This window comes from Callithrix jacchus, chromosome 11 (genome assembly GCF_049354715.1).
Source record: "Callithrix jacchus isolate 240 chromosome 11, calJac240_pri, whole genome shotgun sequence".
NCBI lineage: Eukaryota > Metazoa > Chordata > Mammalia > Primates > Cebidae > Callithrix > Callithrix jacchus.
This window is the reverse complement of record NC_133512.1, coordinates 8,080,296-8,100,491: the sequence shown is the minus strand read 5'-3', so window position 1 is coordinate 8,100,491 and position 20,196 is coordinate 8,080,296. Positions and strand designations below refer to the sequence as shown.

General features: G+C 41.5%; 2 protein-coding genes across 5 annotated transcripts in view; one reads left to right on the top strand and one right to left on the bottom strand.

Moving 5' to 3' along the window:
* The window catches only part of RALA (RAS like proto-oncogene A), an 81,677-nt gene extending 72,614 nt beyond the window's left edge, over positions 1 to 9,063 (bottom strand). For 3 of the 4 annotated variants that reach the window (XM_078342249.1, XM_078342248.1, XM_035253216.3), the window contains exon 1: positions 8,820 to 9,063. The gene's annotated coding sequence lies outside the window, so the exon portion shown is untranslated. Of the gene's footprint in view, positions 1 to 8,247 lie in introns of all 4 variants that reach the window. The other variant, XM_009002088.5, reaches the window with a different exon arrangement.
* Positions 1 to 19,484, top strand: part of LOC103794686 (uncharacterized) — a 68,400-nt gene extending 48,916 nt beyond the window's left edge. The window contains exons 3-4 of the mRNA XM_078342143.1: positions 8,426 to 9,261; positions 9,833 to 19,484. Coding sequence (XP_078198269.1) covers positions 8,426 to 9,137 — 712 coding nt within the window. The 3' untranslated portion in view covers positions 9,138 to 9,261; positions 9,833 to 19,484. The remainder of the gene's footprint in view (positions 1 to 8,425; positions 9,262 to 9,832) is intronic.
* Positions 19,485 to 20,196: the final 712 nt, after the last annotated feature.

Sequence of the window (20,196 nt, the reverse complement as noted above, 5' to 3'; positions counted from 1 at the left end):
TGGTGGCTCAAGCCTGTAATCCCAGCACTTTGGGAGGCCGAGGCAGGTGGATCACGAGGTCAAGAGATCGAGACCATCCTGGTCAACATGGTGAAACCCCATCTCTACTAAAAATACAAAAAATTAGCTGGGCACAGTAGCGTGTGCCTGTAATCCCAGCGCTTTGGGAGGCCGAGGCAGGTGGATCATGAGGTCAAGAGATCAAGACCATCCTGGTCAACATGGTGAAACCCCGTCTCTACTAAAAATACAAAAAATTAGCTGGGCACAGTGGCGCATGCCTGTAATCCCAGCTACTCACAAGGCTGAGGCAGAAGAGTTGCCTGAACCCAGGAGGCGGAGGCTGTGGTGAGCCGAGATTGCACCACTGCACTCCAGTCTGGGTAACAATCGCGAAACTCAGTCTTGAAAAAAAAAAAAAAAAAAAGAATGACAGAGAAAGACAACAGGATGTGGTCTGAGAGTTCACACAGTCACCTGGTAATCTTGAAATTGTAAGAATTTACAGAAAATATGCTAATTGGACTTCCTAGATAAATTAGGTGGCAGTGAAATAAAAACTCTCTCCAGAACTTGGGAGACCGAGCACTGGTGTGCAACTACCATCACTGCCATGTGGATGGAACATGTGCAGGATGCTGGGCCAACACCTGATTTCATACCAACACATCATTCCTGCCAGATGACTGGATCTGCATACATAAAACCTGGAGAAAGAACTGCCTCAAAGCCAGATGTCCCATGCCCTACATACTTGTCAAGAACCACTGACAGCTGTGTACTCTAGTATTCCACCCTCTCCCCCCAGCGGATAAACTCATCTAATTACAAACCTGTTGATATGGTTTGGTTGTGTCCCCACCCAAATCTCACCTTGAATTGTAATCCCCATAACCCCACCTGTTGAGGGAGGCGCTAGGTGGGAGGTGACTGGATCATGGAGGCAGTTTCCTCCATCCTGTTCTCATAATAGTGAGTTTTCACGAGATCTGATGGTTTTATAAGGCAGTTCTTCCTGCTCGTGTGCACACGTTCGCTCTTGCTCTCTCTCTCCCCTTCTCTCTCTCATCTGCTGACAAGTAAAATATGTCTGCTTTCCCTTCCGCCATGATTGTAAATTTCCTGAGGCCTCCCCACCCATGTGGACCTGTAAGTCAATTAAACTTCTTTTCTTTATAAATTATCCAGTCTCAGTATGTCTTTATAGCATTGTGAGAACAGACTAATACATCTTCCTTGCTATATGACCTAGAAATCCAAGAACTCAAGGCAGCACCATAACAATACAAAGCAAGCCTTGCTCCTCTGCAAAGCACAGACACCACTTAAGACTATGAAGGCTGAAAGGGAATCCCTAGATTTTCATAGACCTATGACAGCTTTAGCCTAGAAGGGAAAAGGAGGTCACCCTGTGGAACTTATGACTAGTTGGAGAAAGAACATAATGAAATCCAGAAGAACTGTATAGAGAAGCAAGAAAACTCAGGACTGGTTATATAAACTGAGAAACCATGGAGCAGTTACCATGCTAAGCACTGTATTTTGCTAACATGCACTAGGAAAGTTGACCTTTCCTGCCTCTCACCACATCCAACTCCTTAAGTATCTTTTGTTAAAATGTATTTTTAAGAAAACTGAGATGAGGTCTCACTCTGTTACCCAAGCTGGAGTGCAGTGGCATGACCTCGGCTCATTGAAGCCTCCCCTCCTGGGCTCAAGTGATCCTCCCATCTCAGCCTCTGAAGTAGCTGGGACCACAGGCGCACACCACCATGCTCAGCTAATTTTTTGTACTTTTTGTAGAGATGGGGTTTCACCATGTTACCCAACCTAGTCTCAAACTCCAGAGCTCAAGCTACCTGCCAGCCTCAGCCTCCCAAAGTACCAGGATTACAGGCCTAAGCCACCACGCCCAGTCAATCTCCTTAAGCATCCCTTAAAGACACAGCGAAGGACTGTATGCAACCCTTGAAAGGTATATACATAGCTAAATTATTATCTAGGTTGAAAAGTACACATTTGTATATCCATGGTGAAGATAATACAATGAAGTAATCAGTACTTCTATTAAAGATACTGTTAAACTGCTATTTAATATTGTTCTGGAGATATTAGTCAATGCAACTAGATAAGATAAACAGTTAAAGGTATAAAAACTGGAAGAGAAGAAAAAAACTCTATTTACAGATGAGATGACAGTATATCTGGGAAGTCTGAGAGAAGCAATCATGAAAGTAATTGATATGATTTGGATGTGTGTCTCCACCAAATTTCAGGTTGAAATGTGATCCCCAATGTTGGAGGTAGGCCTGGTGGGGGGCCTCTTGTCTCAATTAAAAAACAAAAAGCAATGAATTGTTTCATAGAGTTAGATACATTGATACTAAAGTTAATAAAGAAAGCCAAAATAATGCAAGAAGGCAAGGAAAACAAGGAAGAGGAAGTGCTATAATGGGGGACTAGCCCTATCAAATATTAAAACATACTACAAAGCCTCTATGATTAAAATGGCATGGTACTGGTGCATAAATGGTCAGATAATCCAACATAATAAAATATACCCAACTGCATATAGAAGAAGCAAGAATTTTCTAAAAAACTAGATGTAATTGCGGCAACTGGATAGTCACTTGGAAAAGGATAAAATTAGATGCATTCCATATATCATACATAGAAATAAACTCTGAATGGAACTAAAGGTGAGAAATGAAACTATATGAGTACTAGAAGAAAGTATGTGTGAATTCCACTATAACCTGAAGGTGAAAAAAGTTTCCTAAATATGACTAAAACTTCAGATGCAGTAAACTTAAAATTAATGTATTTGACTATTAAAAAACAATCTTTTGCATGGCAAAACATCACCACAAGCAATGCCAAAAGATGACTTGGCAAAAATATCTGCAACATATGTCAAAGTTAAATGGCTAATATTCTTGAATAGGAAGCACTTTTAAAAGCTGAGAGGAAAAAAGACTGAAAGTCATATAGAAAGTGGGCAAATTGGCCTGACATGGTGGATTTATGTCTGTAATCCCAGCACTTTGTGAATTGGAGGTGGGCAGATTGCTTGAGCCTAGGAGTTCAAGATCAGTCTGGGCAACATGTTAAAACCCCATCTTGAACAAAAAATAAAAATAAAAAAAATTAGCAAGTCATGGTGGCATGCATCTATAGCCCCAGTTACTCAGGAGGCTGAGGTGGGAAGATCACTTGAATCTAGGAGGCTGAGGCTACAGTGAGCTGCGATCACACCATTGCACCACTGCATTCCAGCCTATGAGGGTAGGGCAAGACTCTGTCTCAAAATAAAAAAAAGAAAAAGGAAGTGGACAAATAATATGAACAATAAAAAGAAATATTAAAATGACCCTTAAACACATGAAAACATGTTCAATTCACTTGCAATAGAAGTATAAATGCAAACTACACTGAGATATCATTTCTTACCTATTAGATCGGCAGAAATTAAAAAGCTGACAAAACACTCTGCTGGTGAGGCTGTGGGGAAACAGGCACTCTACTTTCATACACTGCTGGTAAGAATGTAAAAGAGTACAACCCCATAGGACAAGGAGTTTGAAGGTATCTAACAACTCTCCATATGCATTTACCCCGAAGATTATCTCCAACAATACAAAGATATTTGGTACACTAAGTTTTTCACTGTAACATCATCTGTAATTGCAAAATACTAGAAATTTCATAAATGTTCAAGCGGAGCATTAGTTGAAAAAACTATGGTACATACAGTAGAGTACTATGCAGTTAAAAATTACAGTTAATGATTTTAGTTTATGTATATTGTCTTTCCACATAGCTACTGAGTTGTTAGGAGATAAATACTTAAGGTGTTTGGACCTAATTACTTAATAAACTCAACTGTCAGGTGTTTCTTTTGACCTCGGGATGCTGTGAAAAAAATTACTGCCATAATATTAAGGATGCCATGAACTGAGAAGGTTTGGGGACTTGACTGATAAAGGCCTGTGAGGAAAGCCTTTTTTCTTTTTTTTTTGAAACAGATCTCACTCTGTTGCCCAGGCTGGAGTGCAGTGATGCAATTTCAGCTCACTGCAACCTCTGCCTCCCAGGTTCAAGCGATTCTTCTGCCTCAGCCTCCCTAGTAGCTGGGACTACAGATGCATGCCACCACACCTGGCTAATATTTATATTTTTAGTAGAGATGGGGTTTCACCATATTGGCCAGGCTGCTCTCGAACTCCTGACCTCATGATCCACCCACCTCGGCCTCCCCAAGTGCTGGAATTGCAGGCGTCAGCCGCCATGGCCAAAGAAGGCCTTTAAGAGAGAGAGAGAAAAAATGTGTGTGTATAGTTATGAGGTTACTGTGGATTGTTTGGATTGTTGTCAACAAAATTTACAATAGGCCAATGAAAGTACTCTCTCTAGTGTAGTAAGAGCTGCAACAGATGTAAGAGAAGCAACTAGCCCAGTCTTGAAGTTTTTTCTTTTTTTTTTGAGGGATGGGATCCAGAGAGAGAACCTAATTACAATTTTTTTGTGGGAGAAGTGTAACCTAAAAGGAGTTCTGAAGGACCAGTAGAAATATACCCGAGGTTAGGGGACGGAAGAGAGGCTAGCATTCCAGGAAGAGGAAGTGAAGCACTGAGCAAACAAACACTAGCCTTCCAGGACCTGAGTATTGCTAGAACGGAAGATCATCCAGGAAAAGAAATAAGGCTAAAGGGTTAGGTAAGAAAAATAATAAAAAAATAAAAAACATGAAAGATAAAGCGGGGGGAAGAGGGGTAAGGAGTACATCTTGAAGGTTCTGTATATGAGATTAAGGATAAATGGAGTCTGAATTTTATTAATGGGCATAAAAGAGTCACAAGAAGGAATATCCCCATCATTCCAAGCAAGAATAGGAAAAGATCAGATGGGTTCCAACCACAGGCTAGAAGGCTGCTGTGGTAATTCAAAGTATCTAGACAGGGCAGCTGAACTCAGGGTGCAGTCACTCAGTGTGGCAACCTCCACTTTCAACAGAGTACTATGCTAGCTTGTCAGCTACATAAAAAACAGATCCTGTGGCTTAGATGACCACAATCATAATCTTTTGGAAACTGGGGATCTTTGTCCCCCTTCCCAATAAATCTGGGAGTATAAGCCATGTTAAAATCTAACTGTGACTTACTGTCCAAAATAACATTATTGAATCCTGACATTTAGTTTCGAAAGTAAATTCAGCAATAAAATTGGATCCCAGACTTTAAGGATATTACATATGTTGTTGTTACGTCTACTGCATCTAATACAGGACTCTGGCTGTGAAGACCTTTAAGAAGAGTATCACTGTATGGAAGCATGCCTTTTTTGGCTTGTACAGACTACCCTCTTGACTTTGAGAAACTAAGTCATCACCTTCACTTATAATTAAATCAAAGATGCAAATTCTCATCTAAAATTTACTCATACATCTTTTAAAAACCCAAAGAACTTTAATTTCCTTTTTTCCATATGGCAACCCAAATCCTTAGGAACGTGGTAAGGTAATAAGAAAGATGCCTTCAAGAAAAAAACAGAATAACTATTACTGCTGGGGGCCAAATAATCAGCTGTTCTTCACTTAAAGGTGTATCTTTAAAAAAAGAGAAAGAGAGATGAACACATTCTTCAACTAAGTCTATTTAAAAGTGCATTTTTAAAAGCACACAGGCTTAGAAAGAGGGTAGAGAATTCTACCAGCACTGAATAGCGGTTAGACCATTACAACACCTCTGCCACCTTTAAGCCTCCATCTTAAACCCAGAGAAAATGAGTTACGGTCTCAAATGGTTAAAAACAGACCGAGCACATCTGCTTCTTTTACCATTCTTTCTACTGTTCCCCACAGGCTCTCCCCCATTTCCATTAGTGAAAGAACTAAAAAACAATGTGATTTCAAGAAAAGGTCACTACAAATAGATTTATGGCATTCCTCTCAAATAGGGATGATTCTGTTACTTTAAAAAGCACTAATCAAACATCAGAACTGAGTTCAAATACTTTACCAGGACACCTATGGAACAATGCCCACCCATTTTCCACCATGGCACACGTAGAAGGTGATAACACTGTATTTGTAGGCATACTGAAGATAGAAAAGAATGGCTGCTGCTTGAGGCCACTTGGCCAGGGCCACTGGCAACTCAGGCCACACTTGATGTCCAAGAGTGCTGAGAGGAATCAGGGTCTTCGCTTTCCTGAAGCTCCGGTTTCCGGCTCAATCAGAACTGCCTTTTCCACAGCCACTTAGGATTGATTAACTGCAGTTAACAATTTCAGTCCTCTCAGAAATAGTTACTTTCAAATCTAGGCTCTACTACACACAAGCTAGGTAGTTAGCCGCTGGCAAATAACCTCAATTTACCTTAATAAGTATGGGAAAACTACCTGTCTTGCAGAAGTGTTGTGGAGATTAGAAATAATATAAGTAAAGCCCTTATCACAGTGCTTGGTAGGCAATCAACAGATGAGAACTCTTACCACCAAGAGGGTTGCTGAATTGAAGAAAAATCTAACCTCTGTATAGTGGTAATATCACTGAGATAAGAAATTGCTGGCTTCCGATTCCTTAGTCTCTAAAAGTTAAAAGGTTTTATAAAACAATGAAAATCATTAACTGTCTTCTTCAAAATCATGATCTTTTCCCTTATTAACATTCACAGACTGTTATTCCAGTATTTTAAAAATAATTGTGCTAGCCACTCATCTACTAAAGAATACGATTGCATTATTACACTAATCCACACATCTATAAGAAGTGACACTGGTACATTTATTCATGTTCTGTAGAAGCTAAGCTTGGAAAAACAGTGCAGGACCACCATGAGATACTTGGAGAGGACAGAAAACATCAGCACTTCTTCTTTGAACCTCCCTAATGTGAAAATAATCCAACCATCTATAGACAAAAATCTTCCCTCACAAATGGTAGACAAAGTTGTTTTCTATAATTAGCCCCCTTTTCCTTTGGAAAGCCTGTGAAGAAAGTGTTATAATGAAGTACTGCTTCAAAATAAATGATACATATAACTGCACACTCAGCAAACACACTAGAAACCAAAATCTGGATCTCGGAAAATAAATACAAAAGAGGCTATTGGTAAATCATACCAAGGTCATATCAGGATCTCAGAAGATTATATGTATTCGTGGAAACAAAAAACCACTATAAGCAATTCTGGGATGCACCACGTTTTCCAAACAGTGGTAATTTCTAATTTCCTCTTTTTGATTAAGATAGGGTATAGTTATCAACCCCAAACATAAACTTGCTGTGTTATCACCAGGCAATCTCTTCCTACTAACTCTGAATATGCTCAAATAGTAAGCATTTAACACTGGAATACAAGTTATTATAATGCCCAGCACAATTTTAATATAATTTTAACCTTTCAGAGGAGAATAGTTTTGGAAGGCAAATAATTCTTTGACTCTGCTTAAGAATGTAAAGCCGAAGTAAAGTCTGTTATGTGCCACAAACCTAAAACAAAACAAACAGCCTAGCTCAACAAAATAAGCAACTCCTGGCTGGTGACTATGAGATAACCTATACATTCACTCACTCACTGCAGGAATGTGTGAACAGCTTCTATGTTCAAGGCATACTGCATAGAAACAGTGACACGGCTCCTGCCCTGAAGAAATTCAAGGTCAGAAAACGATGTTTTAGGATACTATTTTATAATAGTGTATTATTTCAGTACAAGAACTAGTTTAGAATAATATTGTATTACTAGAGACAGAAAAACGTGAGCTAAGGCACACTGAAATACATTAATAAACATACTGTAAGAGTTTACTAATGAAATCTGGCATCCAATTTCTGGAACATGATTAACGTTGCAATTTTCTGGAAAAAATAACTTAAGATACATGTTTTATAAAGGTTGTTCCCCATACACACCACACAATTTGTAAATTAGGTGCTTTTCAGCTTGACACGTAGGGCGTGGCATGGGACTTCACACACTACCTCAGCGACACTTGGATGAGCTCTTACAAGTCTGGACATTCAGATTTCCGGGCAAAGGCCAGTTAACTCCCTAATTCTCCCTAAATCCTGAAACAACACTGCCACCACTGTGTGCCGTCACCCCCGTCTACTTACACACATACACCCAGGCTAAAGCATGCCAATCACATCTTCCACTTCTGGAAATCTTTCAGAAACGAACCACGGAGGGAACACCTCTCTTCCAAAATGCATTCTCTTCCTCATTTTAGAAGCTAGATTACCTGAACACGGGCTACAGCTGTGCAAGCGCCCAAGGCCAGGTATTCGGTTCAGTGCGGGGAGTCTAAAGACTTAAGTCTGAAAAACCCATTCCTTTAAGTGGCAAAAAAAAAAAAACCCCCAAAAAACAAATTTAAAAATCCTGGCGGAGATGCTTAAAAATCAGCTGCTCTAGTGCAGGCAAGGAGCGGAAAGAAAGGGAAGGAGGGGAGAGGGGCGGAGTGAGGCGCGGGGACTGCGGCGGCAGCGGGTTGCCCCAGGTCGCGGGCACCGCCCGGGCGGGAACTTGGGCGCAGTGGACTGGCTGTGCGGGGTGACCTTCGGACGAGGCCAACTCGGAGGGGCAGCCGCCCGCTCTCGGGGACGTACTCGCCCCACAGCTGCGAACGCGGTGCCCCGGATTCCAGCCGAGCTCATCTCGCAGCTCGTCCCAGGGCAGAACGCGGGACGTACAGTCTCGGCAGCCCGAATCCGCATCTGGGCCTCGGCCCGCCGCCGCCTGGACACACCCCCGCCACCGCCCGGGTGGCCCCAGTGCCTCCCCCGGCGGCCCGAACCGGCATCTCTCTCTCACCTGAACGGCGAGCCAGTCCGCCGCCTCGAGGGCTCCGGAAGCCGCGGCTGCGTGGCTCCGCCAGGAGGGTACTCGGCCCTTGTGGCCTGGGAGGCCCCGCGCCGGGAGCGGTCGAAGGAGGAGTCTGACGGGTGGCGGCTGAGCTTGGGCGGCTGGAGGAGGAGGAGGAGGAGGAGGACTCCGACGCTTCGCTCAGGGGAGATCCACCCTCCTCCTGGCGGCTCTGCAGCAGCCGCCGCAGATCACTTCCGGGGCGCTGGGGAGGGGGGCGGGGCGGCTGGGGAGCGACTTCCTGTCCACCGGCTGAGAGAAGGGTGATCCCGGCCCAGGCCGGAAAAACAATGGCTCGGAGGGCTCCGGCTGCCGGGCCTCCGCCCCTTGCGTGCTGAGGGCTGTCTGTGCTCTCCGGCGGCCCCACCCCCGGCTCTTTGAGCTCCGCGAGGTGAAGTCATCTCCCCGGGGCTCGGGAGTGGCCGCGGGCCTCGCGGAGGTTCCCGGATCTCGGCGTCGGCACCGCGATGTCCTTGTCTTTCTTTTGGGGACCAGGAGGGGGTTTTTGGGGAGGAGGGGAGTGCGGAGGCCGCCATCTTGCTTCTAGAGGGTCAGCCCCTGCTCCCTGGGCGTCTCAGGATTGAGGCCGCTGGGTTTCGTGGCCGGAGGTTTTCAGAGCGGAGCTGGCGACGTGGCAGTCGCGGGCCAAATCCCAGGAGGCGGGTCATCCGCCTGCCCTGGCTGGAGGGTCTGGTGGCCGCCCTGGGCCTTACCTCACTGCTGGCCCCGGGAGAATTCGCCTCCACGGACGGTCTGCGAGTTCTTTCTGAGGGGTCTGGGATCCCCCTGCGACACTGCAGGCCGGGTGTCGGTGTGGCACTGAGATCATCGTGCGGCCCCGTGGCACTGATTTGGTAGCTTGTGAGAGGTAGTTTCACTAAATCCGTAAATTTAAGTTAGCAGCTACAGACTCTCATGTCTTGACATTTATATATTCGTTTCTCTCTCTTTGCTCCTCACAGATTGAATACCAACTACATTCCTGGCATGAGTCATTCAAGGAATGTCCAATCTAGTGGGCAGACAGACATAAAAGCAAATAATTGAGATTGGAAGTATGGTATATCAAGGTGTACAGAGTAATGAATGGATGGCTTTACTAACTGTGGGTTAGAGTTTTCAAGATAAATGGGCATTTTTCCACTACAAAAATAGGAGTGGGATGGCAAATCCGGATCTGAACAGAAAGGAAATCCAGCACGGGGACAAATCATATGTTGAGAAGAAGCATCAGTAATAATTACAGGTCTTAAAGTTCAAACTTAGGTTGCTGAAAAAGATGAGGCTGGAGATGACAACAGGAGCCGAATCATGGATCATCTATGCCCTGGTGAGGCGATGAGTGGACAGACTACAGTTTAAGCTATTCTGTTGTTAGAGAACAGATAACTTGGTGGTGGGAGGAGGGGAAGGAGAAGGGCAAGCAGAGAGCGGACAAGGGGTCATTGCAGAAGTCAAGAAGAGAAAACTTAAGGACCCTTGTGTGAGTGGCTGTGAACATCCAAAGGAGATGGATTCCTAAAATATTCAAGAGACCAGATCAACTAATACTTGGTTGCTAGGGGCAGCTGCAGGATAGGAGAATGGAAGAGGCAATGATGATGCCTTGTTCTGCTTTGAGGGAGGAGTAAGGTAAGGGTGTATTTTACCAAGTAAGATAAGGAAGTGTCAGGATGAGTCCTGGGAGGGACAGTCATTTTTGCAGGAAAAAATGAGTTTAGTTTTGGAACTGATGTGTGAGGTAACAGTGGTGCTGTCTAATGGTGGTTGATATGTGGGTCTAGAGTTCTGGGGAAGAGCTGGGCTGAAGTTGGAAACACCACAGGTTCACGTTACCACATCCAAGCTGACTGCAGCCTTAACGCCATTGAGCACAGTTTCAAAACCACTTCTTTCTCCCTGCCTTTACTTGGGAAAATTACTGAAGTGCTGCATTAAAAACCCCAATAGGAGTGATACGTGCCCATCCATAGACCAATATTCTAATATTTAGTGGTCTTCTAAGGACCCTAAGGATCAGGTTTAGCAGAAACTGGATATAACAGTGGTAACTTAATAGTATGGCATCATTAACTCAAAAATGAAATCTGTGTTTATATTTTAAAGTTTTTTTCTTTTTTATTCTGTAGGAATTGTTCCATTCCAATAAAATATTTTAAATTTAATCATTGACAACAGTTAAGCTGGCCATAGGCTAAGGATTGAGGATGGTGGGTTGCACAAATGTCTGCCGAATGGAGAACTAGAAAGAGGATGACTTCAAGAGGAAGCCATAGGAATGCCATGAAAGAAACCTCAAATGCATTAGTCAGCCTGTCAGGTTGCTTTTCGGTGGCTCACAGCTATGCTAAGCTAGCACAGATCAGTCAGAAATAGAATAGCTCATTTTGAGCAGAGGCTTCAGAAAACCACAAATAGTAAAAGCCCTATAAATAATAACTACACCTGCAAACCAAAGACTAATTATTAGTTTTTGCTCTATATCCCTGTAGAACAGCATTTTTGAACACACACAACAATGAGAAATTTGTTCACTTCTTAGATTATTTAAGTACAATATTTTCAATTTGCCTAGGATAAAGAAGCATTTAGGTGTGTTGAACATTGATATAATGGATAATATACTGAGCAAGAAATGAGAATAATTAGCTTGAGTTCGTTTTTTGTTCGTTGTTTGCCGTATGACCCTAGCAGTGTCACTTAACCTCTCTATGCCCTAGTTTCTTTGACTGTAAAATAGAGATAATAACGTCTGTGAGCCACATCTCAGAGATATAGGAATTGACAAATTGATGCTATGAAAGCTCTTTGAGGTATTGGATGAAAGGGCATAATTGTAAGTACATATTATTAATAATTAGCTCTAATATCCAGTAGCACCCATGACCATTCCTAACTTTGCTGCCTGGATTACTGAAAGAACATGAAGGATCCTGTTTGGAAATACACTTAGATCTTTTTTCTTGACTTGTGAATTTACTGTTTACTATTTATGATCAAACCTTGTGTATTAAATATAGTTAGTAAAAGAGGGAAGTAAAAGGTTTTGGTAACCACAACTTTAATGTTCGTGCTACTCATAGCTAATACATGCTTTGGGGGAAAATACAGGGTAGGCAGTGATTTGCCAGGAGCATGTTTTAGAATTAATGATTAGTCTACTCCAGTCAGTTAAGTGGAATTTTTGTATTGAAAACATTACTCATGTCCCCATAGAATAATGCAGTTCCTATAGAATTTATATACAGTCAAATGTTTGACACAATTATAGTGAACATTCCTGTGAGACTGTCATTCTCATCAGTGTTTAATCAGAAACACGTAATGAAATATATGCGAAGTTTTGTCCAATGTCTATCCCTAAAGTAGATGGAAATTTTTTCCATTAAGTTGGTGACTTCAGTATTTCTCTTTAGAAAGGTATATGCATAATGTAAACATTTAAATATATTGGCTATGTAATTTGCATATTTATTTTTATATACTTATATACCAATTTATCAAATTATTATATAATGTATATTAATGATACATCTGGTAATGACAATGACAAATGAGCCTTCTCTGTGTTGTAGGGCCAGATAAAAAGGTAATAATTGGTTAATAGCCATTTGTCATCACTGGTGAAAAATCAACTCAAAGTCATGTTTTATTATTTATTAGAGTTATGAGCATTATCTATAAAATGACACCTTGACTGGGTGTGGTGGCTCACACCTGTAATCCTAGCACTTTGGGAGGCTGAGGCATGAGGATCACTTGAACCCAGGAGTTCAAGGCCAGCCTGGACAACACAGAGAGTCTTCATCTCTACAAAAAAGTTCAAAAAACACACACACACACACACACACACACACACACACACACACAAAGCCTGGCAGGCATAGTGGCACTCACCTGTGGTCCCAGTTACTCAGGAGGCTGAGGTGGGAGGGTCCCTTGAGCCCAGGAGGTTGAGGCTATGGTGCCCCTGATCATTGCACTGCACTACAGCCTGGGCAACAGAATGAAACCATGTCTCAAAAAAGAAAAAAAAAATCCATGACGCCTTAACATTTGTACTATTTTATTTTGTTTTCTCAATTTTGTGAGATACAAATTTTTCAAAGAAATAGAGTGCTGAAAGACTAGCCCTCTGAGACTAGATTTTAAAGACTTAAAAACTCTACAGTTGTCAAGTAGCATACCCAAACAAGTAGCGTACCTAAACTCATATCTTGAGATTCTCAAATACATGTTTCTTTTAATACTTTATACCAGGGTCGCCGGCTTGATATGACAGTTACGCCAAAATGTATTTATAATATGGGCATTTCTGGCTGATTATTGATTGCCTGCAGCATCTCCAAAATTCAGCCAAACTTGTTTTTAAAACTGAAAAGTACAATTCTTATGTTTATGGCTATGTCTTTACCAGCTTGAAGACAAGCACTTTGTTTTATTAATTTTCGTGTCCTTCATAGTGTCCATAATAAGGACTCAGAAAATATTTTGGGGATGAATAAAAGGTATATTGTGATGTTTGGTTGAATTGGGGGAAAAAACTGATACAGTCACCTCAGAAACTTTTTTAGGAGGCTGTACACATTTTCAGTGCACTCAGATAAAGATAGTTTTTTGTTTGTTTATTTTTGTTTTTGTGTTTTTTTTGAGACAGAGTCTCTTGTCCAGGCTGGAGTGCAATGGCATGATCTCGGCTCACTGCAACTTCCACCTCCCGGATTCAAGTGATTCTCCTGCCTCAGCCTCCCGAGTAGCTGGGATTATAGGTGTGTGCCACCACACCCAGCTAATTTTTGTATTTTTAGTAGAGACGGGGTTTCACCATCTTGGTCAGGCTGGTCTCGAACTCCTGACCTCATCATGTACCCGCCTTGGCCTCCCAAAGTGCTGGGATTACAGGCGTGAGCCACTGTGCCCGGTTGTTTGTTTTGTTTTACACTTTAAATTGGTGGAACCATTGCCTCAATTTCCCACTTCATTTTTGATGTCATGCCTTGGAGAGAGAAGCTTAAAGTAGGTGCTGGAGATGACAGTCACCTGTATGATATGCTTCTGGATATGTTTGTTTGGGCTTAGATATTCCAGATGACCCACAACAAAAGGGTCATCTAGAGTATCTAAACACAATTTTAATGAGAATGTGTAGAGAGTGGGGTTATGACAATTTAGGTCTTCATAATTCCTCCCTTCATGTCGACAACCCTTGTGGAATACATATTTCTATACTTTTTCTATCAGGCGATTCAAGGATAATACCATTTGGTTCCCAAATGTGACTGCTTATCAGTATCACTGGTATAGTTTCAAAGGAAATTGAGATTCTCAACTTCTACTCTAAACATAGAAAATATTTAGATTTAGGATTAGAAAATATTGGGGGAAGTCCAAGGCATCTGTGACTGTAATAACACTTCCTCGAATTCCAAGGATCAGTCAGGTTTGGGAAGTTCTGGTTTCAATAACTTGTTCAAGGTCACACAGAACACTAAATAGAGCCAGAAACTAACTTAAGTCTTTTGAGTCCAAGTTAAATATCTTTTCATTGGACTTCTGCTGTCCTTTTACTGACAGTATATGATAGGGTAGGATGAAGAGGTGGGGAGAAAAGTAGCAATTTTCTTTTTTTTATGTTTTTTTTTTTTTTTTTGAGACGGAGTTTCGCTGTTGTTACCCAGACTGGAGTGCAATGGCATGATCTCGGCTCACCGCAACCTCCGCCTTCTGGGTTCAAGCAATTCTCCTGCCTCAGCCTCCCGAGTAGCTGGGATTACAGGCGCGCACCACCATGCCCAGCTAATTTTTGTATTTTTAGTAGAGACGGGGTTTCACCTCGCTGACCAGGATGGTCTCGATCTCTTGATCTCGTGATCCACCCGCCTCGGCCTCCCAAAGTGCTGGGATTATAGGCGAGAGCCACCGCGCCCGGCCCTCTTTTTTTTTTATTTTTATTTTTTCCCATATTACATGGTTTTAAGATTAAATGAGCTAACATCCATGGAGTGCTTAGAACAGTATCTGGCACATATTAATTAAATGTAACTGTTCAATGAATAAGTATTGTCCAATCACGGCATTCACTTTGGGTTAAATTAGAATATCAACTTTTTCTGTGAAGAAAAAAGAATGTATGTAGATAAAGATGGAATCTTTAGCTTTTATTTGTCATGGAAGCCCTGAATTTATATAGCTGAAAATATTTATATATTGTTTCTTTTCATCTTTTTTGATATATTAAGAAAATTTTAGTGATATACTTATTAAATAAAATTGGATGTATAGCTGTGTAGTATTTTTGTATTCTCTAATTTAGGTTTAAGATAAGGATTTTACATTGTCTTCCTATCACTGAACTAGCTCCAAAATTGATTCTTATTGGCATATAATTAAGTATTCAGTTTTTAGAAGTCATTGCTTGGATTGATCTTCCAGATGAAATATTTACCTTAGCAAGGAAATAGATATGCTTTGTTCTATTTTATTCCCTTATTTCTCTGGAAGTTTTTTCAGTCTTTCAATCCTGAACAAGTTTTTATACTTGTTATAAATAAAATTATGCATTTTCATTACTAGTAAGTGAAGAACCCAATTTAATGCTTTAAAATGTTCTTTGATACACTTGGACAAAGTCTGAGAAAATATGCCTTGGTCAGTACTTGTCACTATGAAAATTGACATCCATTTTAGTTTTTGTTCAGTTTTATAAGTTGTATTATTTTTGAGGGATTACCCCATGCTCAGCATCAATTTCAAGTGGCTCCTGTATTCTTTTAATGTGTGTGTGGGGGGGGGGTGTACACACACAATTTCTTCATTCAGAATGCTGATTTAATTTTAAAATATGCTTCATTAAAATGAATTATTATATCATGAATTGATGGATTTATCTTGGAAAAGGGTAGAAGTAGAGATAGACCAGAACAGAAGATATTTAGAATGTCAGGAGGGATCTGGCAGGTAGAATAGATCAGACTAACAGAGAAGCCAAAAGAAGAATCAGATATCATCAGTGATGAAGCAGCTACTGTCTGAATCCAGAGTCAGCCAAGGAAATGGGGTTCAATTACCACTTGTGAAATATTTATGGTATTTCAGACAGTGTACAAGGCACTAACCAAAACAAGATATGGCTGGCTGGGTCCCATGAATCTAGGTAGTTTGAGTCTTGAGAGTCAGAGAAAATAGTACTAATAAGCAGGATATTTATATTACCCTGTATTTCTATACTTACTTTATTATAAGAATTCAATTAATAATATGAGATAGTGCATGTTTTTACTTATAATCAAACTAACAAGTTTTGAAATATACTCATTCCTTCCTCCATTCTTTTTACAATAGAGGCCATCATTCAATATGTATTCTAGGTCTTGGCTACTCCTGTCTATTAGGGACTTTGGTTCATCAATTATTCTCTTTCTGTTGTGTCTTCAGCCTCTCTTTACTGGTTTCTTGCCATTAGCATTCTCGTTTGTTTAAAATGTCTTCATGCATATCCTCCTCCTAGCTTCTGCTCAAATTCTCCTTTCTCCTGAAGAGAATTTTTGAGAGAATTATCTATGCTAGCTTATCACCAATTCCTCACCTCCAAGTTACCTTCAACCATATATAATTAGACTTTTACCCCCAATACTGCTGTGAAACTACTCTTAATAAACTTGCCAACATCATTCCTACTTTGAGAGATATCTTAGTTGTTACTGTTTCAACAGCATTTGAAGCTGTTGACCATTCTTTCCTTTCTGAAACAATCTTTTTTCTTGGCTTCTGTGATACCATCCATTAACTATTTCATTGTCCTTTGTATGCTTCTGTCTTTGCTTAAATATTGTCACTCCAAGGAATTCTAAGGCTCTTATCACTGTAGTCTAGTCTCCACATTCTTTGGATGATCTCATCTATACCCACGGTTTTATAGGCCCGTGGCTTTGCTTTCTATATTTTAGTGACTTCTAGCTATAAGCTCACTCCTAAGCTTGAAATCTATGTATTTAATTCCCTATCTCATATCTTGCGTGTTTTGTACTCAAGCCAGGCATGTCCAAACGGAACTGATGGTAGCCAGATGACCAAAGCCAGAAATCTAAATGTTTGCTTCGAATTTTCTCTCTGCTTCTTACACATCCACTCATTCACCAGGCTGTGCTAAATCTGCTGCCTCATTATTTCTCAGAATCACTCATTTAAAATCTGTTTCCACTGCTGCTTTCCTAATCCTAGCCATTATTACCGCCTTGCTATTGTTGCAGTGTAGATTCAATGGATTCAGACTTTTTCTGCTCTGAACTCAGTCTTCATGGTGCAACAATCATGATCTGGGAGGCAAATGTGATAACTCCTCTGCTTAAACTACTTTAATATTTCTCTTAATCTCCGGATAGTCTGGAATGGCATGTCTTTCTTACTAGGAGGGCAAGAACTCTGTTTTATGTGCTGTTATTATGCCTATATTGGCTCAATTTGATTCTTTTAAGATGAATCATGGGAAAGTATTATGAAGGAAAGTGCCTTCTGTGTTAATCAAGAGATAGGTTATACTGCAGTAGCAGAAAACCTCAAAATCCTAGTGGCATAACATCACAAAAGCTTATTGCTTGCTCATGCTACATGTACTCTCCTCACTGTTACCTAAGAACCTACCCGTTAGAAGGTTCTTTCCTTCTCACTGTTACCTAGGAAGCACCAAGTGACGTGTGCTTTCACAGTCACTGCAGGTAACTGCCAGGTACAGATCTTGCACTGGTTGTTAAAGTGACATACTTGCACTCATAATTCATTGACAAAGCAAGTCACATGTCATACCTATGCAAAGCAGATAATCAAACCATATGTCCGGAAGGAGAGGGAAACATACCATTTCTATATAGCCCAATGATATCATGCCCTCTATCCTAGTTGAGACTCTTTTGGTGGCAGGTGACATAAAACCAGCTCAATCTAGCTAAGGAATGATGAGAAAAATATCCCTTCAAATTTGAAAAGGGAATGAAAGACCAATGTGGTGGCTCATGCCTGTAATCCCAGCACTTTGGGAGGCTGAAGTGGGAGGACTGCTTGAGGCCAGGAGTTTAAGACCAGCCCAGGCAACATATCATAGTTTTGTTTTTGTTTTTTGTTTTTGGGATGGAGTCTCCCTCTGTTTCCCAGGCTGGATTGAGGCTCACTGCAATCTCTGCCTCCCGGGTTCAAGTGATTCTCCTGCCTCGGCCTCCTGAGTTGCTGGGACCACAGGCACACACCACCATGGCCAGGTAATTTTTATATTTTTAGTGGAGATGGGGTGTCATCATGTTCGCCAGGCTGGTCTCAAACTCCTAACCTCAAGTGATCTGTTCACCTTGGCCTCCTAAAGTGATGGGATTACAGGTGTGAGCCACAGTGCTCGGCCTCGTTTATTAAAAAAAAAAAAATTAGGGCCAGGCATGAGGGCCTGCAGCTGTACTCCCAGCTATTCAGGAGGCTGAGGCATGAGGGACTGCTTGAGCTCAGGAGTTCAAGGTTACAGTGAGCTATGGTTGCACCACTGCACTCGAGCCTGGGCAACAGAGCAAGACACTGTTAAACAAAAGAGGGTGAGGAGGGGAATCATAAGACAACAGATCATAAAATTGAAAAAAGTTAAGTGAAAATGCAGGAGTATACTTGGGCCTCAGTGGTAACTGGAACCAGGACTCTTTCTCCAAATCTTGTCTCTGTTTCTGTAGGTTTACTTCACTTCCCTCCATTTCAGAATGAATGACTGTTCACATGGCCACTGATATCTCCCAGTCCTCATACCGCATGGCTGCCACCACACCAGAGAGGGCTGTCTTTTGGTTTTGTTTTTCCAGTTTCCTTAGTAAATCTTGGGTTGAAGCTCTGAATGGTTTGGTGGGAGTCATGTGTCCGCTATTAGACTAGCCATCTAGGAGCCAGGAGATAAAGTCATAGAGCACAACCATGATGCCTGTACTCACCCCTCAAAGTGCCCGTGATGGTTAATTTTATGCATCAGCTTGGCTGGGCTGTGGTAACTAGCTATTTAATCCAACTCTAAATGTGGACGTAGAGGAATTTTGTATATGTGGTTAACACCTGCAATCAGTTGACTTTAAGTAAAGGTGAATACCCACAATAGTGTAGGTGACCTCATCCAATCAGTTGAAGGCTTCGCAAGCAAAGACTGAGGTTTCCTGGTGAAGAAGAAAGTCTGCCTCGAGATTGCAACTCCTGCAGCACTTCCGGCCTGCCCTGTGGATCTATGGATTTTGGACTTGCTGGTCTCCACAATTGTGTGAATCAATTCATTAAATCTAGACAGCTATAGATATATCTACATATCTCTGTCTGGAAAGCTCTGACTGCTTCAGGGACAATTCCAGGATATGATGGAATCACTGTAATTTGAGCCAGGTGGCTACCCCAACAGAGTATCAGTGACGGGAACAGGGATGACACACAGAGGAAAGGGAAAGAAAAAAAGGGAAGCGAGAATAGGAAAAAGTACATGTGGTAAATAATATTAGAATATGGCTATGCATGACTCAAAAGGGACTGGCTTTAAGTTACCTAACTTCGTCCTGATGCATCATGAGGATTCACAAAACCATAATAAATATATTGAAATTGTCATCCTTTTCCAATTCAGATTATTCCTTCATATGAATTACTTTCTCAGCAGTTGGTATGTTTTCTATAATTCTGTCTTACCATGTTTTATTTTTCTTATATAACATTCTTACAACTGGTCACCTTTTGCTGTTGTAACAATACAAATTTAGTGTTTAAAACAAAAATGTTTTATTTTACAGGTCTAGAGGCTGAGGTCTAAAATGGATTGGCAGGACTGTGTTCCTTCTGAAGGCTCTAGGGCAGGGGTCCCCAACCCTCGAGTCATGGACCCGTACAAGTCTATGGCATTAGGGACCAGGTGGCACAGCAGGAAGTGAGCAGCAGATTAGCCAGCATTACCACCTGAGCTCCACCTTCCATCACTTCAGCAGTGGCATTAGATTCTCGTAGGAGCAAAACTCTGTTGTGAACTGTGCATTAGAGAGATCTAAGTTGTGTGCTCCTTATGAGAATCTAACTAATGCCTGACGATCTAAGGTGGAACAGTTTCATCCCAAAACTATCCCCCCCAGCCACTGGTCCATGGAAAAACTGGCTTCCACGAAACCAGTTCTTGATGCCAAAAAGGTTGGGGACTGCTCTAGGGGAGAATCCTATTCTTTGCTTCTTCCAGCTTCTAGAGGCTGTTCAGTCCTTGACTTGTGGCCCTCTTCCATTTCCAAAGCCAGCAGTCTCATCATTTCATCCTCTGCTTCCATCATCATATCTCCTTTCC